We start from the raw sequence: 25,503 nt of genomic DNA, 5'->3' as shown, positions 1-25,503 counted from the left end.
CCCTGTCCACGTATCTTAGCAATGGTTTCTTCTTTGTACTTCAGACGTATCAGCTGCTCTTTACTTCTACTTGGTGAAGCAGAAAAATAGATTTAGGCTTTGCTTAGACTCCTGAGATAATCTGAGCCCCGGGAAGTCTCTCCCTGATCGGCCCTGCCTTCCTGCTTGCTTTGGACCACTATGAGCAAGTTTGAGGTGCTTTTTGAACCATATGATGTGGCTGGCTTTGCCTTCCAGTATTCTTCTATGGAATACTATAGGGTATTCTTGCAAAACAGAGTAGTACATCAACCCCGGCAGTGGAGCAGAAAGCTGGAGGAGGCACTGGGAACTGACTCAAATCAAGGACTGCAGAGTAGGGAGATCTGCTCTGCCATTCCTACAACCAGAGGCTTCAGGGAAATCTGGCTGGGTCTCCTTCATCTTGGGGTTTGCTTTCTACCTGCTGAGACCAGCTCCAGGGAACCTGGCTTGAATTTCTAGAGTGAGGAGTGTCTTAAAGGGACAGAGCCATAATCTAATCTTAATGTTGCACTTGTAGGACAGGCCTTGCCAGTTTGGAAGCTTCCTGGAGCAAATCTGGGGATCTGCTAAACCACTTGGGGAATCCACCCTGTGACAGGAAAGGTTTAGAACTCTATTGAGATGTTGGGTTCTGTGGAACTATTTGGAATGGAAAAACAGGATGGTGAGGTATGCCACAATTTATGTAATGGTGAAAACATGAAGTCTTCACTAGCTTGGTACCCAGTAGGGAGAATTACAGATGACTACTTTCTGATCATTTTAAGATGATTTCTAAAATAGTAATGAGGCAAAAACTAGTCTCTGACTCTGGAGCTCCTGAAGAGAACCCACTGGCCCCATCTGACTTGAGGCACAGGTTATGACCCCTAAGTCTGATAACATTTACAAGTGTTCTCATCCTGTCTTCCTTCCGTGTATGTCTTTATAGATGAGTTTCATGTGGCTGTCCTTTGCCCACTTTTTTCAAACGAATATTGGTCCTTTTCTTGTTAGTCAGAAATGACTCTTTGCATATTAAAGATACACACTTGTCATTTTTCCTCATGGTATCTATCTGTACTCCGTGTGCTTTCACTTTTGTTCATGATTAGCATAGGGATGTGAGCAATGGCTGTGTTACAGCCACAATTAAGCCTAGCATTCACAGGAACAATAGAAGGTGAGTGAGACACACCAATGGTGTTGATGTTGCCCAGCCATGTCTAAGAGGATTGGCTGACAAAGCAGATAGCCATAGAGAAAGAAAAGACACCGAGAAAGAAGATATACAGATGAAACACTCTATCAACGACTTCCCTTTCAGTACGCGGTCACAGGAAAGTAGTCTCTTTCTAGGGATTTTTGCTCTGCAGGATTTTTTTCTGACATTTTCCCTCACTTCTTTCACCATCTCCCAAGAACCAGAGTTCTATCAAGCAGTGGCAATTTACAAAGTTCAAAATATTTTCATTCCCAAACTTAAACCACTCTTTACACTACAGCACAGGATTCTCCTTCTACTAAACTAGCACCTCAGATTACATATGTCCAAAATGATCCCAAGATACCTTGCCAGAGATGCACAAGACAGCAGGCATGGTCCAGTCCCAGCTGCTGTGGGCCATGCCAGGCACCTGCAGTCTTCTACTGCATCCCAGGCCTGGAATCTATAGCATCATGGTAGCCCCTGTGCTCTACAGGCTACTGGAGCATCTGTCATTGTCTTTGGTTATGATAGTGGAGTTACATTTGAACTGATATACTGGATTCATTCTGAGTAAATTCCCAAACATTAGAACTCTCTTGAAGTAAGATGGTTTGCATATGATTGTCCCAGGGAGTGGCACTATTAGGAAGTGTGTCACTGTGGACATGGACTTTAAGACCCTCATCCTAGCTGCCTCAAAGTCAGTCTTCTCTTAGCTGCTTTCGGAACAAGAGGTGGAACTCTCAGCTCCTCCAGCCCCATGTCTGACTGGGTGCTGCCATGCTCCCACCTTGATGATAATTGACTGAAGCTCTGAAGCTATAAGCCAGCCCCAAGTAAATGTACTTATAAGAGTTGCCTTGATCATGGTGTCTCCTCCCAGCAGTAAATCCCTAACTAAGACAGGCCATCTTTTTAACTCACTAGAAAGGTTGAAACCTACTTTCCTTTGCTGATACCTACTATGTACTGTGTCCCCAGCCATCCCCTCCCAGGGTTTCCCTATGACCTTAAGCTCCATGTTATATAGTCTGTATATATGTTATATAGCTCCATGTGTTATAGTCTGACTGGGTAAAGTCCTGCAGACTTAGAAAAGGCAAGACTTCCCAAGCTGCGCACTTTCCTTTGAAGAGCACAGTTGACAGTCACTTAATGAGGCCCACATTGTCACCTACTTAGCAAAGAGAAAACTGCAGTTTGGGAAGTTCCTGGAGCCACATAACGTGCCAGTGACCAGGTAAGGCAGGTCATCTGTGGCCCATCCACTCCCATCCACTCCACACCTCAGCCTGCATCCTTGGCAAAGTGTGCCATACACATTTCTCCTAAATTTTTCCCTGAATCATTCAAAGTAGCACAACTCGTGTCCCTTACTGCTTAGAGGCCAAAAGAAGCTACAGCATGCATTCCCTAATCACTCTGGGGCAGGCAGTGGGCAGGAACCAGGACCCAGGATGGGCTCACTCCTCATCAACCAGCCTTTCAGAGTTAGACCAATAGGATGGAGGCCACTCCAGGAGCTTAAGAGTCCACTGGGAAAGAAGACGAAAAACATTTGCACTACTTATGTGACCCAAAATATTCAACTTAGAAATACTTCTGAGTCTTTCTTTCCTTCTCTCATCTATAGTGTGTACTAATTCGTGCACATGCTAAAACTGTAATGTAGGGTACCAAGAGAGCAATGATGTTCTGAGTAGGATTCTAATAACTCAAGGAAATAGCTGCAGAATGGGGAAAAGTCATTGCCAGGTATCCAGAAATTTTGCCAGCTATTCAGGTTAATTCAGGATTAACATCTAAGATATATAAAGAGCTGAAAATAATTATTAAACAACAGAGGGAGAGGTCTGAACAGTGAGCAATGGAACTGAACAAACACTTTTAGATGAAGAAGTGTAAATGGACAATCGATAGATGAAAACATGTGCAACATGCCCAGAGAAATACAAAGTAAAGTGTACTGAGATTCTACTTCATCTGTGAGCCCATGGTTAGGAAAACAAACCCTGAACACTAATGGGGATGGGGGAGGGGGTGAAGACACTCTTATTCATCTCAGTTGGGTAAGGTAGGTTATTCCAGGAACTATGGAAACAGGTGCTCCTCAGAAACAAAACCTGTAATTCCCACACGATCCAGCCACACAACTCCTGGCTTTATACCAAAAAGAATCAATGTCAGATTACCACATAGAAGCCTGCACATCCATGTTCACTGTGGCATCATTCATGGTCACCATGCTATGGAATCAGCCTGGTACCCAAGAAAGGATATATGGATAAAGAAAATGTGCGTATAACACAATTAATTAATGACTCAGCCAAGAATAAAATAAATACATGTTGCTTCCCTGAAAATGGGCAGAATTGGAGATCACTGTGTTAAGTGAAATAAGAACCACAAGAACAAGTATCCCATGTTTTCTTCAAGATGGGAACTCTAGTGGGGAAAAGACAGCACAGTGAGGTCTGTCGGAAAAGAAGAGAAGGAGGAAAGGTAAAAAAGAGTCACAGTGGTGAATACAACGAAAGTACACACTGCATTTGAGTGTGAAAATGTCAAAATAAAATAAATTATTTAGTACAATTGGGATATAATAATAAAAAAGAAATAATTCTTAAGTAATTACCCCCAAAATGAAGTCAACACTAACTAACTCATTATGGAATCCACACTTCAGACCTTGAGCTCCCAACCCTCTTCCCGCAGCTGGTCACCTTGATTTCATCAAGAAGACAGCACACACAGGGCACCAGCCTCCCTAGGGGTCAGGTCACAGCTAGTGTGTACACATTTCTCAATGCAACCTGCCCCCAAGGGCTGCATCCACCGAAGGGAGAAATCTCACCTGAAGCTCAGAAGCAAACATGAAGATGAACCCAACAATCTATTTGATGAAGGATTAAAATAAAACTCTAAGAATAGCTGGTTTGATGAAGCACTCTTAGCCACACCAAGGGCATGAGACAGGAGGGACTGTGCCTCTGTGGCAAACACACCAGAATAGCCAGCCTCTAGTCCTTAAGCTGCTCTCAGTAAGTGCCCCAAGTTCTTGGAACATTCATGCTGTAATCACTGACTTTTCAAGCTGAATATGATCTTTGAATTAATCCAGTCTAGTCTTTGTAATTAATATTTCATGAAATTAATGACCTAGTAAGTTCAGTGACTTTCTCAAAGGTAAATAGTTAGTTAGACAAAAAGTGGGCAGGGCTCAGCTAACACTTTTACAAGCATTGCCAACACTCAAATCTATGTTCCTCCAACTCTTCCTGCATGTGTGTATGTGTGCGCGTGTGTGTGTGTGTAACCATTGTATATATGTATATTGTACATATATGTAACTCCTGCCTTTTACCACCTTCCAGTAATGTGATTTTATCATGACTCTATTAAGGTATTATATCATCCATTAGTCATAGCCCTTCTGTGTATATACATATGTGTGTATATATGTATACACACACATACACACACACATATATATATCTTTCATTTTACACTTAACACCCACTGATACACTGACACCTGTGGACCTGCCAAGTGACAGAGCAGGCCCACACAATGGAAGTGCTCACACCCTGAAGGGTGGGGGTGACATTCATTTCTTATGAGCAGGTATCCTCCATTCATTCCCTCAGCTCTGGTATCCATGCCTACCTGGACATCCAGGGATGAATTAAACAATTTATGTTGATTATCTGGATACACCAACCAATAACACTTGTGAAACACAAGGAAAGGCAACCAGGGCTGAATTTGCATGCAGCAGAGACATGAAGTGTCCTATCTCTTCCTTTCCCAAAATCCATGTTTCCAGTTCCCTCACTTGCAGCACCATTATGCTGAGTACAGGGGTCAGTCAGTATCCAAGCCACTTCCAGCAAAGAGAATTCCAAAATGTCCCCAGAATACACCTTTGCCAAAAAGCTCTGAAGCGATGTGGGGTTTCTCTCCTGGTAGACACCAGCATTCTGCCCTGCAATACCCTACCTGTGTCCCTGAGATCCTTCCTAAGCGTGCCCATCTCATCCAGGTTTGTTCTTCCCAACTGGGTCATGATGGCCTACAGAGCAATAATTAACCCTTGTCAGCTGAGAGAACACACTGACCCAGTAGATGCTCGAGCGCCTTGAGGTGAGGCCTCTGCCATCTTCTAAGAAGATCTGCTGAAGTCACTGTTCTCCAGAAACTCAGTTTGGTGTGGCTAACAGTCTAGACTGAAGTACAGAATAATAAAGTTTCTACTTCTTTTCATTTCCTCTGCCAAGGTCAAGAGCACAAGCTATCTTCCACCAGAAGCAAATTATATTCCACCAGTTCTCGGCAGAATAGCCTAGTACAGAAGAGAGTTAGTTGGGAGCCTCTGGGCATGTACTGGAAGTGTCTGAGGTTAAAAAAAAGTTGTCGTTGGCCCCTTGAGTCTAGAAATATTAAAAACAACAAAAAGGGGTATTGTAAGACACAAAATAAATAGCCATATGCAAGGAGAATTAACTCTGGAAAGACTATCCCTGTAAATTACTCCCATGATATAGATCAGTGGTTCTCAACCTTCCTAAGGCTGAGACCCTTTGATACAGTTTCTCATGTGGTGACCCCAACCATAAAATTATTTCACTCCTACTTCATAACTGTACTTTTGCTACTGTTATAAATTGTAACAGAAACATCCAATCTGCACCTCCCAGAGGGGTTGGGACCCACAGGTTGAGAAACACCGCTGTAAACATCATTGGCTCTGCACTCCTACTTCATAACTGTACTTTTGCTACTGTTATAAATTGTAACAGAAACATCCAATCTGCACCTCCCAGAGGGGTTGGGACCCACAGGTTGAGAACCACTGCTGTAAACATCATTGGCTCTGTATCATTCTTCAGATTTTTTTTTTCTAAAAAATACTGAAATACTTAATTGAGCCTTTATCATAACTCTTCCTTCCACAGAGAGAATGCAACTGAAGCAACTTGACAAGCATATACTGCTGGAAAGAGCTAGAAACCCACACTCACCACAAAGCAGCCCTATATGCAAATTTCTTGTCCCTGTTCACTAGCCTAGAAACTTCAGACAAACACTTTGCGCTTTCTTCTCCTTGTTAGTGTAAACCCAGGCCAATACATTCCTTGGAATTACTCATGAGGATTGACCGTATTGAAGTATGTGAAGAGATGAACATATTGAATAGTATATAGTCACTACTCCAGACAGGCTGACATCTGTCATTGTGCACATTTTCAGTTGTTTCTGACTGTGCTAGCTCACGGCTCAGTGAGGCTTTAGAGACCCTAACCTTAGTCCTCAGTCAGAGATCCAACCACACCCACCCAAGGCTGCTTTGCCACTGCAAAGTTGCAGTGCCTTTATTGGTGGTAAGATGTTCTCTGAGGCTTCCCCATGATTTCTGACACAGCACTGATTATAATTAAGAACTTCCACATAACATAATAAAGGTGTTTGATTTCTATATCTCCTACCACCCAGGTCTAGTCATTCTTTAAATAATAAAGAGAAGTTGGGTGGTAGGGTACTCCTGTAACCTCAGCACTTGGGAGGTAGAGCCAGAGCAAGGTGGATCTCTAAGTTCAAGGCCAGCCTGGTCTACAGAGTGAGTTACAAGACAGCCAGGGCTACACAAAGAATCCCTGTCCCCTCCCCCCCCAAAAAAAATAGATATAAAAAGAAGATCAAAAAGGAGCCACAATTATCTGGAAGTGACTTTGGTCACAAGGAAAAAAATGTAGCCTCTTAAAATCACAACTGTGTATGCGAACTTCCCCCATGTGCTTCTGGAGAATGTGAGCCAGGTCTCTGCTGGAAATGTACCACTTTAAAGAATACCCCAGGGGAGCTGTCAGCAGCACTGTAACAGGACAGGGGCTTGTCTTCTTATCTATACTTGCCATCAATGCAAACTTAAATCCACAAACGCTTAAGAAAATCCTCTCTTGAAACATACATATGCTGACCTTTCCACCCAGTCTCCCGGTGAGTAACTGATGTCTCTGGTGTCTTTGGTGTGTGACCCAAAACTCCTCAGAAGTCTTCATGCCCTACTCAGCAATTTTCTCTCCAGCCTCTGCTGTGACCAGCCCCTGCAGTGTGTCAGGACAGGAGCTCACCCAGACCTCTCAATGCCTTCCAGGAGCCCTGAGCACTCACACAGGCCTCAGTGTTGAAGTCCAGAGACTTTATTCTCACACACTTGCTTGTTTATGAGAGGTGAGTCTGTGGAAAACCAGACAGTTCCCAAATACATTTTAGACTGTTGCTTAGGACATCCCTGGACTATGGTCCTCTGCTGTGGCACACCCTTCTCCCACCCCCACGTCCCTTGTCTCTCCTCTCAGCGCCATTGGCTCAGTGCCAGTGAAACCCAGACTCACAATAATCTGTTCTCCCAATCAAAATTCAGGACATGGGTTGTGAGAGCTTTCCATCTGCCTGTTTGCTATTGTAAAGGTGGGCAGGAAGACCTGGACTGGGGTTGAGATGTTTGAGTCTCCTGACATTTCATTGGCCAGTGTAGACAATTAGTCAGGAATTTTGATAAAGGGCTACTCTGTACGCCTGGGGTGTGCAGCTACAAAATTTCTCCATCAATGATGAAAATCAAGTTTGGCTTTACTTCCCATAAAGGGCTGAGACAGAGAAGCCCAGAATAACTGGGTCTCATTTGGCCACAAGCCAAAGTGTGGCCACATCAAGGCTTAGAGCTTGTCACCACACCTGAGTTTAGATGCCTGAAGTAGCTTTGAGAACATAGTTTCCAGAAAGTTGAGACTAAAAGTCCCACACTAAACAAATATTTTATCTCAAGAGAGAAGGTTGCCTCTGAGCGGACTTGCAGTGTGGCAGATAGAGGAAAGAACACTAATTCTACAGCACTCCAAAAATAAACAACATAAAGATTGAGCAACTAATACTGGGCTTTACCAAATATACAAAAGCTCTTGGGAACACTCCAGAAGGACAAGGGTTACCTACAGACTTGTACGAAGAACCAGCCTGACGGCCTGCATAGTTCAGAACCGCTTCTGGGAGGACGCCTACGCACAGTTTATCAGGCATCCACCAAAGCTAATGCCAGTGAGGGCTGTTCTGTGGTTTCAGAGAAATGGAGTTGACAGTCAGACACATGCAGGCCTGACTGCATAACTCTGGTGAAAGTTGCTACAAAAACAACGCCCTTGGTTCTGCACAGGTGTAGTGAATGAGGACAAAGAGATCTTTCTCCCCACTGTGCCCAAGGCACGGAGCGCAGGTGGGGAACTACCAAGGGACTGGAGGCAGAAGGCTCTGACTAAAGGACTGTCCTCAAGTCCCTGAGTCCTTTGCTTTCTGGTTTTCAAGTCTTACACAATTAGTCTGATCTAATGAGAGGAATTAGAAACAAAAGAGCAGATAAGAAAGTGCTTCACAAATTCACTTTGGGCCTAGTCTCTGAGCACCAGGACAGACACTTGAGCTTGTTTCAAGGGCCCTATGTTCATAAATAATATCAGTCTGACTCATAAAAGATGGAAACACAGTCACTCCTCAGGATCCACAGAAGATTGGTTCCAAGAATCCCCATGGTCTCAGACTTGAAAACTCCTAGAGCCCATATTTTACTATCAAAACTGTTTCTGATCACACACACATACACACACACACACACACATACACACACACACACACACACATCCCCCAAGGGTTCCTTAGATAAATAGATAATTCTAGATCTATGCCAAGATGCAAAATGAACTTGGAGCAGCTCATCTGTCCAGAACACTTTGAATGGAATTACAGCAAATATTGTACGATTCTGAGGATACTTGGGTTCGTTACATAGAGTGGCACAGCATTTGCATAGAACCCACTTGCCCTATATACTTTAAATCAACTCTAAGTGACTTTCAATGCCTAATACAAAGCGAATGCTAGGTAACTGACTTGCTGTATCGTGTAAGAAAGAAAACAGAGGAGAAATGCCCAAATGTGTTTGATATAGATGTAATTATTTTTCTGGAGTAATTTTAATCTGCTATCATTTGAACCCATGGATATGTAGGCCTGGCAACGTTTAAGCAGATTTAGACTATAAATAGCTTTTATGTAATCATAAGCACTGTGAAGCATCTTTATCCTGTGGTTGATGAAAAAGCTATTCTTGTCTCCTTCGAGGAGACCCAAGGCTGCCTTCTCTCTGGACAATACCAGAGAACCCAGAATTATTCGGAGTGTAACCTTGAAAGTAACATGTGGATTGATATAACTCAGGCTGGCCTCATTCCTGCTGGTCAACTTTTTGTTGGGCAAGATTTAAAAACAAACCTTCTCATTTAAAAAATATTTTTATTAGATTTATTTAGGGGGGTGGCACACACATGCCAAGATCAACTTGTGGGAGTTGGCTCCCTCTTTCCACCATGTGAGCTCCAGGGATCAAACTCAAGATTCAGGCTTAGCTGCAAGTCCTTTCACCCACTGAACCATCTCTCCAGCCTGGCATCCCATTATTTATAGAAGCCACACTTTATTATTACAATTGATATTTTGACGAGCACATGTCTATAAATAAGAGTTCCATTTGTATAGAATGGAATAAAAGATGCTGAGTCCAAGACTCCATGATAATTAGCAATTCAATGAAGCTTCTATCTTATTTGGGAAAATGAGTGTAACAAATAGATCAGGGGCTGAGGTCAGCACACGGGTGGAGGTCAAGACCATCGGGCCTCACATACAGATCTTCTTATGGTTTAAGTATCTCTCCTATCATCCTTACAGTCAAAAGAGCAAATGAAAAGCCAAAATTCTGAGCCAACTGACAGTCAAAACATTATTTTCCAAATAGGACTATCTTTTTGGACTGCTGCGGTGCGAGCTCCAGGATATTTCGTTAAAAAAAAAAAAGCACAGAGGGCTATAACTATAACAAATATTTGACACGGCACACAGGGTGGGAAGTATTTGTTTTTGTTTTTGTTTGTTTGTTTGGTTTGGTTTTTCGAGACAGTGTTTCTCTGTGTATCCCTGGCTGTCCTGGAACTCACTCTGTAGACCAGGCTGGCCTCGAACTCAGAAATCTGCCTACCTCTGCCTCCCAAGTGCTGGGATTAAAGGCATGTGCCACCACTGCCCGGCAGGGTGGGAAGTATTAATATGCTGTATTGCCAGGATATTTTAAATGCATTATGATATATGATAAACTCTGCCATCCTCACGTTTACTCACATTTACATACTGGTGTGACCTAACCCCCAGTACCTGAGAATGCGACCACAGTAGACAAGGACACGAGATGTGATTACATTAAAGTGAGATCATCCGGACAGGTATGGTGTCATGTACCTTTAAAGCCAGCACTTGGAGGCAGGTGGCTCTCTGAGTTTGAGGTCAGCCTTGTCATAGCTAGGGCTACACAGAAAGACCCTGTCTCCAAATTAAATAGGAGGGTGTGTCTGTGGAGTGAGCGTGGACTCTGATCCAATGTGACTGACATACTTATAAACAGGAGATGAGGATACAGACACACGAAGGGAGACCCGGGAGCAAGACACCACCTTCAAGGCCAGGGTCAAGGCCTCAGGAAAACCAGCCCTGCTCACACCTTGATCTTCAACTGGCAGCTTTCAAAACTGAAAGGAAAATAACTGTGTATTTTTTTAAGCTACTCGTGCTGCGGTATTTTATGTGACAGCTCCTGAAGACTAAACACGGTTCCCTGTTGTACAGACCAGGATGAAAACTAGTTTTCCTGAATATGCCTCATCTCACAGCTTTGACTGTAAATACAGGTCAGTGGTTTTGCCTAATTATGAATCAAACTGGGAAAAAATGAAAAAAATAAGGGGCAAAACAGCTGCCAATGTTAATTGAATATCATGCTGGTAGCTTAGTCACTAGAGGCTAATTATTCCAAATAACTTCGGATTTGGCAATTTGACCATGTGGCCAACGGGATCTAAGCCCTAAGGGCCAGAACGCAGAGAACGCAGCAAGAAAGGAAGAACCTTGGCACTGGAAACTCAAACTGCTTTCAGTTATCGCATTGCTACTGATTTAATTGGGATGATTTCCTAAAATAATAACAGATAATTTAGATAAGTGAAAGCAACTCTATGAAATGTTCAAAGAATTAGCAATGGTATTCTACTCAGAACTGAGATTTTGTACACATGAGTAATAAAGGTAAACAGGGAGTTACACTGAGGTGATAGTTAACAGGGAAAAAAAAGGACAGATAAAATCGGTAAAAGATCGACCCTGTAAACCTATGACCAAGGCAACTCTTATAAAGGACACCATTTAATTGGGTGCTTGCTTACAGGTTCAGAGGTTCAGTCCATTATCATGGTGGGATCATGACAGCACACAGGCAGACATGGTGCTGGGACAGTAGCTGAGAGCTATATCCTGATCTGTAGGCAGAGTGGGGTGAGACTGGCATAGACTTTTGAAACCTCAAAGCTTACTGCCCTGTCCGGTGACACAATTCCTCCACTAAAGCCACACCTCCTAGTCCTTGTAATCCTTCTAACAGTTCCACACTCCCTAGTGACTAAGCATTTGAATATATTAGCCTATGGGAACTATTCTTATTCAAACCTCCACAAATAAAATACATGTGGTTTGTTTTTTTTTTTCCTTTTTTTTTTTTTTGCCTCTGAGAAGAATGTTTCCTTCTAAGCACTGTTTACTGTAAAGCTCTAGAAACAACTATCTCAGCATCAGTGAGCATGTAAAGGGCCCATATTTTAACCTAAAGCCTATTTCTGATAGAGGCCGTCTGTAGCTCAGTCAGAAAAGTGACCCACAAACATGATGTTCATTTGCCAGCCACCTGATCCTTTATTAGTGAGTTCTGAGCCAGAGGAGGGATCCTGCTTTAAAAACAAACAAGGTAGACAGCAGCTAACGGACCACACCCACGGTTGACATTGGGCTTCCATGTGTACACGTACACTCACATACATATACCTGCACACACACATACATACCGTGTGTGTGTGTGTGTGTGTGTGTGTAATGAATGAATAAATGCAAAAGGTCCTTAACTATTAGAAAATATCAACTTTGAGGCAATAAATGTAAACTGACTCTATGTTATTATTATTATTATTATTATTATTATTATTATTATTATTATTATCTTTAGAACCTGTGAAGGTTTAAATGGATTTATACCAAATGCATGAAACGTCTCCTAGCACATGATGATACATATATGAATGTGTGTATGTGTGTGTGTGTGTGTGTGTGTGCACGGGCGCGCGCGCGCGCGTGTGCATGTGTGTGCGTTGTGCATGCACCTGCCATGGTGAGTGGTGGAGGTCAGAAGACAACTTTGCAGTTAGTTCTTTCCTTCTGCTGTGGATTATAGGGATGGATATGGGGTCACCAGCCTCACATGGCAAGCACTTTTTGGCCCCACCTTTTTATCTTTAACAAGGCTCATGCTTAAATAATAGAAAAATTTTATTACTTGATTTTTAAATAAAGTCTAATTTCAAAGATACTAAATAAAGATACAGTTACCTTTCAGTATTCATGCATGGGAGAAATTGGTTCCAGGACCCCTCAGATACCAGTATCTGAGCATGCTCAGGCCACTTACATAAATGGCATTGTAACTGCATATAACACATGTATATCCTCCCTATACTTAAAATCACCTCTAGATTACAGATAACATCTAAGACAATGCCAATGCTATATACAAACTGTTGTCATACTGCTAATGGAAAAATGACAAGAAAAAAAAGCTGTATGGGTTCAGTACAGATGCAATCTACTGATAACTCTCGGACCAAGGCTGGCTGAATTTGCAAATGTGGAGACCCATTGGTATGGAGGCTAACTGCAGATACAATAATAACAACACAAAGTTGAAATTAGCTTCATCAGAGCCTAACAGAAAAGCTGAGTGTTGGTGGTACACGCCATGCTCCCAGCACTCAGAGAGGCTGAGGCAGGAGAATGTGGATTTAAGGCTAGCATGGGTTACAAAGTAGGATCCTGTTTCAAAAAATATTTAAATAACTTGGGATATAGCTCAGTTCCAAAGTGCAGGTCTAGCATGTATAAGCCCTGGAGTCAATCCCCAATACTGTGATGGGAAAAAAGGAAAAGGGGGGGAGGGGAAGCAGAATTTGGGGTGGGGAAGATAGAAACAAAACAAGGTGGTCGAAAACTGAAAAAGCTGATGTAGGTGATAAATGCCTGCTATTTGATTATGCTGTTCTAGGCAACCTCTCTCTCTACTTTGGAATATTTTACAAATTCTTCATTACAAGTATATAAATGAATTCTAGATGGATAGATAGATAGATAGATAGATAGATAGATAGATAGATAGATGTTGATCAGTGTTGGGTCGGTGTCCCCAGGGTCAAAGCTGACACTCCATTGTAATGAAGCAGCCCAGGGCTTTCTTTCATTCCTAGATAATACCTTCCTACATCCTGCTACAGTGATTAGGGTTTTGTTTCCAGGGTACAGAATCAGGTCACTTCTTCAAACGTCTCTAACCTCTGTCCTGCCCTAGATAATCTATTTATTATCTTTTCTCAACTCTCCTTAGCTGTTTTCTCTCTTCTCTGCCGTGGTTAGGCCTGCCTCTCTGTTACTTGCACTGTTCAATACCCACGTAGAAACAGGGTTCACCTAGCCCTGTACTCGTTCTTGTTTGACGGGTTCCCAGGCTTCCGGCTGTAGTGTGTGGACATGAAACACAAACTATAGTTTGCAGCTGGTCAATCACCTTAGCCACATGCCAGGATTCTTTGATTCAACCATGCCCCCACCCTGAGGACCAAAAGGAGACAGATCAAACCAGACAAGACAAACAGATGACCTTGGTCCTATTCAAATTCCTTTGAAAAGAAGTAGGGGGAAGGATATATAAAACTACCTGGATCTTATCCACTATTGCCACACCCCCTAACAGTCTCCTCAATGTTTTCAAAGTCTTTGGCACCTACAAAGTAAACCATCCCTCCAGACTAGGAAGATGTGGGTTAGAACAGAGAACCAAGTACTCTTGTTCTTGACTGTTTTCATTAAATACAAAGAAACAACAAAAACTTAGGCTTTACCATTGCAGAGCCCCTTTTCTGCTATCTAACTCCTAGGCCTCAAGCCAGGCCCTCTCTGAGTACTAAAAGCCACTGAACACAAGAGCAGAGCCTCGCATTTCACCCCAGGACTCCCTGCATTATCACTTTCTTTATGCCTGAAGCTTCCCCCTTCTTAACCACATTATACTTGAACACTTGAACCCCAGGTCTCCACCAGAAGGCTGGTTTTGGTTTACTTTCCCTTCAGACCCAACAAACTATTGGCAAAGGTTAAGATTAATAAGGAAAGAAACCCAACCATTTCCATAACGCTGACCTACATGTGTTTCATGTCCAGGGATTACAGCCAGCCTCTTGGGGATCCATCAAACCAGAAGAATTACTAAACTGAGTGAACCCAACCTCTAGATGGCGGGTCTTGTAGAATGTAAGAGGTGGGGATGCATGCCTGAAAACAGTGGAGAAGAGAGAAAACATTTAGACCATCTTTTTACTATTTATTATTCTAATACATAGAACAAGTTGTCAGCATTTCCAACAGGAGTCTATTCTAGTCTACTAAGTCACCTGAGGTGTTTTACAGATTAGTTTCTTTCCTTTCTAGATTAATGTTTAGGAACGGGGCGGGAAAACACTACCTCACTAAGAAAACAACAGTGTCCACAGGTAAGTGTCTGTTGGTGCCTACAGATTGTGCTCCAACTGTCTCTTTCTAAAAACCACTTCAGGGAGGAAACAAGGTCACAGAGATGTAAAGGTTTCCTTTACATAGCTCAGCTACTCATCTCCCTGAAAAGTAAAGGGCAAGAGAATAGTTAATAGGTCTTTCTCCGTCTTGGTTATTTGGTCAGGCACCCAGGCATTTATCAATCCATCAATATCAGAATCCCAAAAAGACAAAATTGAAGAGGAGACATCATTTTCCTCCTGGGGTCCGATCCAAAATCCGTGTAGTGGGCCATAGGCAGTCCCTTACCTAGCCATTCCAACCTCCCAAGGAATTCACAAAGTAGAAGGGGTTGCCTCCCCACTCCCCGAGAATTCTCCATCCTCCACTCCTCCTCCATCCTCCCGAACCCAACAGTCAGCTTAATAGGGATGAGGAATGGGCAGTTCCTCGCCTAACCGAGATCAAGGTAAGGAGAGTATCTGCTGCAGCTAGTGAGATGGGAGATAGATGGTGTGCAGAGCTGGCAGTGAGATGGGCTACCCTACCTGGCAGCCACTGGTGCTCCCAGGCCTGGAATCTCCCTATTGCCTGAGTCTCAACCCTCCTAAAAATATCTCCTCCATAAAACAGGCATGAGTCCTCCTGTCCTGTTCTGCCTACCCTCAGAGTTCAAATAAGGACAACCTTCATTAACAAAGTCTTTTATCCCTGGCCAAATCAATGTTTTGCCTCCTTGCACTGGGGTAATTTCTCATCCTAACTCACTTCCCTGGCCAGGACCTGGGAACCATCCATTCTCGGGCTAGAGCTAAGAGGAACCCCTGGAAAAGCGGCTGTTTTCTGAGGCAGAAGGAGCACACCACGTGGTAAACAGTTATGCAATGCATAATACAAAATATCAGATTCTTCCCTGGCTGTCATGGTGCTCACTGCATTCTGAATGCCTTTACGGCTTCTTGACTTACGATAAGAGAAGCTTGTGTATGTTTTCCTCACAAATGGTGGAAAGTAATAAAATAAACTTCAAAGATGCGCTCCCACATAGTCGCAGCCTCTACGTTATTTGCAACAAAAGCAGGAAGAAGGAGGAAGCTGGTGTGGTAGGCATAGGGTCAGAAGTGCACCCTTCCTGGTGCAAGGCCCCTTTCCTTGGAGAATTGACACCGAGTTGGCGCCGGTCGGAAGACTCGGAAGAGTAGTAGAAGGGGCCTCCTTTCCTGTTTGACACCCGTGTCATTAAAGCCAAGGCAAATTCTAGAGCACAGTTGGAGACAAATGGCGATAAACATGCCTTGCCCTTGCCTCAGGCCCCAAGGAATACACATTCTCCGTGATTCTTGTTGATTTGCTAGACCCGGGGTACTGCACTGCTGTGGGCTCTGCCCACATCGAAAGACTTCGGAAGGGACTTGATCAAGTGTAGGCAGAGCCAGACTCGCGAACACGGTCTCCCCGCAAAAATATGGGGCGTTGCCTCCCTCCCCAGAGCCTCCAACCAGGTATGACAAAATAAAAGTGAAAGTCGGAGGCAGGCTAAGGAGAAAGATCAACCAAAAAGAGTCATACAATTTCAAGCTCAGGGTTTTTACTTGTTACAAGGGGGAAAGTTGGCCATAGAAAGGAAATACAAGGAAGGGCACGGGGAAGAAGATCAATGCAAAGGCTGTTTCGTGAGGTTTCTGCAATTCAGCGATTCAATCATCACCAGGGATTTCCTTTCCTAAGAATCTAGGCTCTCGCTGCCAAAAAAAACGCATGCTGCACGCAGCGCGCAGCTCAGGACGGAGGCCAGACCTATGCAAATCCCAGTCCCTCGGCCCAGCCCTTTTAGGGGTCTCTCTGGAGCATCCTAAAGTGGCAGCTCTACCTGGTATAGTAGAGCAAACGTCTCCTCGAGTCCGGGCGGGCGCAGAAACCCACTCGGTGGCCGCGGGAAGCAAGAAGAGCCTACCTGCGCTGCGGGGCGGGCGGGGCGGCCGCACAGGCGCGCACACACGCGCGCACACCCTAGCCGCGCGCTCGCTCCCTATTGGAGAGACCGAAAGGGCGGGGCCGGCCAGACCCAAAACAAACAACCTGCGCCCGAGATACTCTGTGGCCGCGCCGCCGCGTGGCCTCGGCCTGATAAACGCCTTGGTGGGGGGAGCCGCGGCCACCTCGGCCACCTAGTTCCCCCACCCCCTGGCCGTGGGCGCCCAGGCCCCGCCTCCGCGGAGCCGCCGCAGGGTTATATTGGGCCAGACCGAAGGTGGAGGCGAGATTCTGCTGCGGCCGGCCAGCGCGGACATGCTGCCCGGGAGGCCAAGGGTGGCAAGGCGGCTGCGGGTGCGGCGGCCTCGAAGACTCCTTTCCATGGGCTGTCGAGGCTGAAGACCTCTTAGCTTCAAAAGTAGCGGCTGCGCCATCAGACGTCAGCTCGGTGCCTGAGACCTAGACATCCAGCGAAGGAACACTTTTGGACGCCTGGACGGACGGATAGCAGATGCGCCGGCTCTTTCCTCCTAGCACGAAATCCTAAGGCTGGCGTGTCCTGGCTCCCCGCTTCTCAGGGTGGCCCCTCATTCCTGGCTTGCCTTCCGCCCAAAGTCTCTAAACCTCGGGAGTAAGGACAGCACTGCACCAACTTCTGCTACTCCACTCCTCAGTTCACTCAACACTCAACACCCCTCCAAAACTACATTCCAGCGGAGGAGGACCTTACGGAAAAGCGTCTTTCTCGGAAAGACGCAGGAGCGGTTCCTCCTGGGAGAAGACAGCCTCAGCGGGCCACCGGATCGCCACTCGCTTCCTACGACCTCGCAGGAAAGGGGTAACAGAGCCGGGACGGAAAGCACCAGCGCCGGCATGAAACTGGAGGTGTTTGCCCCACGCGCAGCCCACGGGGACAAGATGGGCAGTGATCTGGAGGGGGCTGGCAGCAGCGACGTGCCATCCCCGCTGTCCGCGGCTGGCGACGACTCCTTAGGCTCTGACGGAGACTGTGCGGCCAACAGCCCGGCGGCGGGCAGCGGCGCCGGGGATCTGGAAGGTGGCGGCGGCGAGAGGAACTCGAGTGGCGGGCCGAGTGCCCAAGACGGTCGGGAGGCAGCCGATGGCAGCAGAGCGCAGACCTCCGCTGCAGGGCTGTGCGCGGGCAGCGTGGGAGGCGGCGAGGGCGCGCGCAGCAAACCGTACACGCGGCGGCCCAAGCCCCCATACTCCTACATCGCGCTCATCGCCATGGCCATCCGCGACTCCGCGGGCGGACGCCTGACGCTAGCCGAGATCAACGAGTACCTCATGGGCAAGTTCCCGTTTTTCCGGGGCAGCTACACGGGCTGGCGCAACTCCGTGCGCCACAACCTCTCGCTCAACGACTGCTTCGTCAAGGTGCTGCGCGACCCCTCGCGGCCCTGGGGCAAGGACAACTACTGGATGCTCAACCCCAACAGCGAATACACCTTCGCCGATGGGGTCTTCCGCCGCCGCCGCAAGCGCCTCAGCCACCGGACGACAGCCTCCGTGTCGGGGTTGCGGCTGGAGGAATCCCCACCCGGACCTGCCGGGTCCCCGCAGCCCCCGCCGGCCGCCGGGTCCTCCCCGACCGCGCGCTCGCCCGCTCGCCAGGAGGAGCGCTCTAGCCCCGCGAGCAAGTTCTCCAGCTCCTTCGCCATCGACAGCATCCTCAGCAAGCCGTTTCGCAGCCGGCGCGACGGCGACCCGGCTCTGGGGGTGCAGCTACCCTGGGGCGCGGCTCCCTGTCCGCAACTGCGCGCCTATCCCGCGCTCCTTCCCGCGGCGCCCGGCGGCGCCCTGCTGCCGCTCTGTGCTTACGGCGCGGGCGATCCCACGCTGCTGGCGTCGCGCGGGGCCGAGGTGCAGCCCGCGGCGCCCCTGCTGCTGGCGCCCCTCTCCACCACGGCCCCAGCCAAGCCATTCCGAGGTCCGGAGACCGCCAGCGCGGCGCACCTGTACTGCCCCCTACGGCTGCCCACGGCCCTGCAGGCGGCGACGGCCTGCGGTCCGGGTCCACACCTGTCCTACCCGGTGGAGACGCTGCTAGCTTGACACAGCTCTGAGCTCAGCAGGAGGGGCTAGGGTGGAGTTGGGGACGCCTTTTGTTGAGGAGGTTGGAATGCAGGCTCCTGGGCTGTGCACTTTCCACTTTCCAGAGGAGTAGAGATTTGTTTCAACTCTCCATCAAATGTGCCTTAAAGTTAAGCATTTTGACCCAAGTGTTTTAACTTAGTCCAGAATAGTTTCCTTTGTCTTTTGTAACTTTACAAAGGATCAAAGCCGTTCTTTTCTATTTCTTGGCTAGGCCTGTACTCTCCCGCATAGAGGCTTTCTTCTCCCTCCTACTATTTGTGTTGCACCTTCCACTGATTTATCTTCCCCACCCACCCACCCCACCCCCCCAAAAAAAAAGAAAAAAGAAAAATACATCAGGGAACCACTCCATGGGATAAATGATGACTACTGTTTGGGGTTTTGAGACCCCGCTAGGTGTAAATGTGTGTCTTTCACAGGAGTGACTGTGTGTGAGAAAGCTGTCAACATTCCGGTCATTTTCTCTGCTATCAACCAATGCTTCACTGTGCCAAAAAAAGGGGGAAATGCTGTTGGGTTTTTGTAATTAAATTATTTATATATTTTTGAAACCTGAATTGAAATGTTGCAGGCAACGGCTACAGCTTTATTAGTGGTTACCTAACTGTGGTCTTCTTGGGCCAAGCAATTTCTTTAAAGGAAAAGTTAACATTATGTTTGTGGGGTGCCAGGGCCACCACCACCACGTGAATCCAAGTGTGATTTTTATTTTAATATTATTTGTCTGTGTACATATTCATGTATAAATTTTATGAAGCCCAGGCATACTGCTTGTTTTTTAAAAATATAAAATAAAACTCAAAATTGATCTACAAAACACTTTGTGGTAGTAGACTGGGGTAGATATTTTACCACTAGCCCCCCCCCCCAACAAATGGGTTCAGAGTTGAGTCTCAAAAAAAGAATAAGAAAAGAGAGAAGAAGAAGAAGAAGAAGAAGAAGAAGAAGAAGAAGAAGAAGAAGAAGAAGAAGCCCTTCATACTGAGATCAAAATATTTGTGGTTTCATTTTTCAGATACTGTTTTACAATGTCTAGGATGGGCCTTCCATTAATAGGGTTCCCTAGACTCAAAGATATTCAGGAGTTAGCACAACATATATATATCTGCCTATCTCCTACTAAGAACCTTGAGTAGGCCAGGTGAGCTATGCAAACAGCTTTTGGTCAGGTGGACATCTTCAAGTCAGTAGATTGAAGCTTTAAACTTGATCTTGGCTTAAAACTTTGACATACCAAAATGTCTTCGGGTAACTTTCAGGGCAACTGGAATGCTGGTGTTTTTTATCAAAACAAAGCTACCTTTTCATGAACTAAAACATTTGCTTGGGTGTGAACACTTGTGTGATCCTTCCTGCTGTCAACTGAGATACTGTTTGTAAATATGGACGCTGATTCCATGGTTAAGTTCAAAAGCAACAGGTCCCTAGTAGTTCGTGCATTGGAAAAGTCTGAGGTGGTGAGATATTCACACAGAGTATCTGGGCCTTTCCATGCTTACCTAAGAGTTCATTTACCTAAATGAAGCCTGTCTTAGACCTAACAGAAAGTTGGACTGTGATCTTAACATTTCAAGGAAAAAAAAGTAGGTGGGGGATGCTCCTACTGGGTCAGGGATGTAAGAAAGCCTTCCAGGGTTGGGGTTCTAACTACTCAGTATTCTTAAGAGTGATACTAATGGGTTGGATTGTTACAAAAAGTAAACAAAACTGAAGCAAACCAAGCAGGAAAAGGGAGGGCAGGTTCCCCTCCTTGAGATAATGTTCAATTGCAGGCGCCCAGCAAGTCCTCCATGTCCGAGAGCAGGAGTGTTTAGCTTACACTATAGTACCTCTGCTTTCTACCTGACTTCTCTCCAGTTAGGCACGTTAACTGTGCAGGGTGCTGCCTGCGTTCTGAAAGCTGCCGGCCATGTACCCACTGGTACTTACTCTTTTCTTCAGATGCTATGTCTTTTGCTGTTCACTAAAATCACTGTTTATATCAAAGAATACAAAAACCAACTTAAAAGGGAAAGGTGGTGTGGTGTTTTAAAATCACAGCTGTTTCTCCTCCCCTCAAAAGGGAAACCATTCCTCCTAATAACCTGAGAGTCAACATACTGCTCCCTCCTAAGCCTTTGTCACTAGGGACTGAAGGTTTTTCAAAGGAATTGTTGAGAGTCTGGGACTGGGAGTTTGTGGTCTCAGTTGGGCTTTTTATGGTCAGTTCTATATCCTCTATCAAAAACCCAGTGTGTTTTTTCTTGAGGGCTAGGCCTCCAGGAAGACAGAACAGCTTCAATGGGGAGGGAGTTACCGGGAGAGGGGTATGGGGGACCTGTGCAAACACTTTTATTTCAGGCCACATGGCGTCAAAATACAGAGGCATAGGCCATCAGTGCTGAAGCTGGCAGGACCACGTCTGAGCTCAGCAGCTTTGAAGCCTTCAGACCTGCTGTACTATACTGATGCTCTGGCTGGTGATAAACTTGACCAATGGTGGAGGCCAAGAGCATCCAGTGTTCTGCAGCCTCTGCTGCTTGAATGAGGTGGGCAGGGGAAATCCAAAGCCTCAGCTTCTGAATAAACAGCCTCCTCGGGCTCCTTCTAGAACTGACTCAGAGTCTTGACACTCCCACCCCCAATACCCTGCAACATACACAAAAGCCAAGCTCCCCACCAGCAAATAAAGATTCTCCTAGAAGCTCAACAAAGCTTTCCAGGGTTAGCCTTGCTGACCTGTGAATATCCATAAGTAACGCCTATGTGTCCACTCTCACCCACTTTGAAGTCTCAGAAGTTACATTTTTTTTTTTTTTTTTTTTTTTTTTTTTTGCCTCTGGGAATGTATATCCACATACACACACACACAGCATACAAAACAGAGTCACAGACTAACATAAACTGACATCTTTGGATCTAAGAAAGAATACTCACTTTATATACACGAAAACAGTGGCCTGAGGGCACTCTTTAAGTGTCCCACTCTGAATGATACTAGATCTAGCTCTAGAACCCAGAGACTGCAACTCCTAAGTCAGAATTCTTCCCATAGTCATGCAGAGATTTCAGACCCAGACATGCTTTGCCCTGGATGTAGCTGAGCTAACATGAAATTGTCTCCATTCACTTTTATGACGAAGATGATCAGATTTCCCAACTGGCAAGTGGTTTTTCTCATTACCAAAAGCTTACTCTCTGCTCCTCCCCAAAACTGACTTGTTTTATTTTATTTTATTTTATTTTATTTTATTTTATTTTATTTGTACAAATTGGCTGCTGGCGCTTTAGACCAGCCCTTCACCCCATTATGCACTCTAGAGCCAGCACTGATTTCCACTCGCTTCTACAGAGTCCCATAGGTACATTCCTGCAGACTGCAAGGAGCAAAATTCTGCTTGGAAAAAAAGTACCTTCAAGGACCTGCCTGTGACCCAGAAGCCCCTCCTAACTGTTTTCTCATACCAGCTATCAAACAAGCATACAAACCAACAAAAGCCCCCTGTTCTAGATAAAGAAGAAAGTAGACTGCCTGTCCTTTATGTTCAATTATTAGCTTTAAAAAGATAACTCAATATATTTATATTCACATTGTGGAGGAGGGCGCTTACTGTCACCAAATGTAAAAGGATTTGCTTCTCTCTGTTACTGTTTCACTGTAATTATTTTGACCACAATAGCTGAGCTTTGCCTCAGTTCTAGAAATTAGACTCTGAAGAGTCCTTTTGTAAATATGCTGTGCTTTCCAGCACCATAATACTTCTCTCTTAAGTTACAGACTTTATAGTCCCCTAATGAGACCATTAAACTTTTGTTATGCTTTAACAACATAATTTGTTAATTCTTAATGTTGTCAACAAATGGCCTTAATAAGTATCTTCCAAGAAGATCATGATCAAAACCATAAAGCCGTAACTCACCCCAGATTCCAGGATCTCTTTCAACTTGGCAAAGATTCCAGGGTCACGAAGCACTCGTGAGTGTGCCTTTCTCGGCCCGTATCTTTTTCAGCATTATTAAGGTGGGCGAGTGACCAGAAGCAAATGTCATTCCTGTCACTGGCCAACTCCTGCGCAGACTGGAAAGAAGAACTGCATCAACCTTGGCTTTAGGAACCCACAGCTAAACATAACCATCCACATGGGCCACACTTCCCAGCCTTCCCTAGACCTCTCTGCTGCTCAGAAAGTTCCGCTTTAAGAACAAGCTGTAACTGTAACGGAGCCTTTTGATCACATCTAGTCTATGATCCAACTAAGATATGGATTCATGTGTTGTTTGCTTCTGATAGCCAGTTTCTAACCACTGGGGAAATGTGGGAAGATTTTGCAATCTGTCTACTAATGCTCGAGTACCCCCTTTCTCTCTCTCTCTCTCTCTCTCTCTCTCTCTCTCTCTCTCTCTCTCTCACACACACACACACACACACACACACAAAACCAGGCGAAGCCCACTCAAAAAGAACTCAAACAAAATGCTAAGAAGGGTTACCTAGGGAACTGATCATCCCGTGGGCTTCAGTAGAGCAATAGCTGGGAGAGTCATATCATGAAAATTCCCACACAGTGTCAAAGATGACAGCAAATATTTCTTTCTTCTCCCTACCCTCAGTCAACTTGAGATCAAGTGCATGTTTCAAAGCATGGAAGCACTGTAAAACGTGGCCAAAGTTCTCCCAGACACTTCAAAATCTACAGGAGACCATTAACATAGAGCACTTCCAGCTTGTTGCTCTGACTTGTCACGATGTGTATTTTTAGTGATATTTCCTCCCAGTGTGTTCTTGACAATCTCAATTTCTCACTGAAGTATCAATTTGGAGAGACAGGCATAAAACACTGGTATACTTCTTTGAAGAGGCAAGAGGCAGAAGCTAAGAGACTTTGGGCTGTTTTCAAGAGACCTCATCATAAACAAGGTGTTTAGGACTCAGACACTGAGTTGAGAGATCAAGTCAGTCCTTCACTTGTTTATTTAAGAGACAATTCTCAGGACTCCAGAGATGATACAATTTAAGATTACAGTGGGCACTCGGGAGCCTGAAGACATGGAAATACATATGTCCACATGTCTGTATAGATGCAATAGGAAAATAAACTAGTCATCAAATGTGAGAAATCCTAAGAAAAATAAATCCTGACACTAGAGAAGAGCCCTAAAACCAACCCAAATAATAACTCATATTTAGACTTAGGAAAATATATTCCAGGTAAATTTCTTAAACCCAAGAATGAATCGTCCTTACAGAGAGAACTGCTCTGTGGGAACCCAAATTCCCTCTGGCATCTTCAAGTCCTGGAATCCTGGTTTTCCCTTTCTGGAGTGGATATTGGACAGTTGTTTCCAAAGCTGAACATTACCCCATGTCCCCAGGATACCAAGGAGTGACCAGCAAGACTCAAACATCAAACATAGGTGGTCTTAAAGTGTTTCTCCCATGTAGTGGAAAATGCTTTGTCCTTTATCAAGGTTGCTCTTGCTCCGGGGTCTAAATCTGATCCTCTGATGTTACTGGCACACTGCCAAGCAACTAGAATTTTGGGGGTGGGGTGGGGGTGGGGCTTTTATCTTCTTAGAAAACCATCCTTATCCCAACAGTCGGATATTTCAGTGCCCCAGCTGGAGGATGGCAGGTCCCAGAAGCCAGAAGTTTAAAGCACACGTGGAAATTCAACAGCACAGCAACTCAGCTCTGCACGGGACCAGAGCACTGTGGGCACCTGCGAGTGCTGCTCAGGGTACTCAGAGACTCAGAAGCATCTCCAAGGCTTTGAAGGGTGACATCTGTGCACTCCGTGCCCTTGATACCCTTTTGTTTGTCTGTAATTTTTTATTGAATATTTTCTTTATTTACATTCTAAATGTTATCCCTTTTCCAGGTCTCTCCACTGGGAGATGGGGAGAGTCTCTCCCCATCCCATTCCCCACACTTCTCTCTATGAGGGTATTCCCCCACCCACCCACTCCTGCCATCCCACTCTGGCATTCCCCTACACTGGGGCATCAAAACTCCTCAGGTCCAAGAGCCACTCCTCCCACTTATGTCCAACAAGGCCATACTCTGTCACATATGTGGCCAGAGCCACGGTCCCTCCATGTGTACTCTGTGGTTGGTGGTCCAGTTCCCAGGAGCTCCAGGGGGTCTGGCTAGTTGACACTGTTGCTACCTCCATGGGTCTGCAAACCCCCTCAGCTCCTTCATTCCCTTCTTCAACTCCTCCATCAGGGACACCACCACCCTTGCCCCACTGCTCAGTCCAATGGTTGGCTGACAGCATCCACCTCTGTATTTGTCAGGCTCTACCAGAGCCTCTCAGGAGAGAACCATATCAGGCTCCCGTCAGAAAGCACTTCCCAGCATTCACAATAGCGTCCAGGTTTGGCTACTATATATGAGATGGATTCCCAGGTGGGGCAATCTCTGGATGGCCTTTCCTTCAGTCTCTGATCCACACTGTCTTCATACTTCCTCCTGTGAG

At 45.6% G+C, this 25,503-nt stretch overlaps 1 protein-coding gene and 1 long non-coding RNA gene across 2 annotated transcripts in view; one reads left to right on the top strand and one right to left on the bottom strand.

Annotated features, from left to right (window-relative positions):
• The window catches only part of LOC143443325 (uncharacterized), a 105,442-nt gene that overhangs the window by 15,685 nt on the left and 64,254 nt on the right, over positions 1 to 25,503 (bottom strand). Inside the window, exon 4 of the long non-coding RNA XR_013112199.1 lies at positions 22,945 to 23,102. This is a non-coding gene — a long non-coding RNA (uncharacterized LOC143443325). The remainder of the gene's footprint in view (positions 1 to 22,944; positions 23,103 to 25,503) is intronic.
• Foxq1 (forkhead box Q1) lies at positions 16,999 to 19,862 on the top strand. Its single transcript, XM_034510357.2, has one exon. It carries the CDS (start codon positions 17,801 to 17,803, stop codon positions 19,001 to 19,003), a length of 1,203 nt encoding a protein of 400 aa, XP_034366248.1. The 5' UTR covers positions 16,999 to 17,800; the 3' UTR covers positions 19,004 to 19,862.

Source organism: Arvicanthis niloticus, chromosome 8 (assembly GCF_011762505.2).
Source record: "Arvicanthis niloticus isolate mArvNil1 chromosome 8, mArvNil1.pat.X, whole genome shotgun sequence".
Taxonomy (NCBI): Eukaryota; Metazoa; Chordata; class Mammalia; order Rodentia; family Muridae; genus Arvicanthis; species Arvicanthis niloticus.
This window is presented reverse-complemented; position numbering and strand designations above follow the sequence as displayed.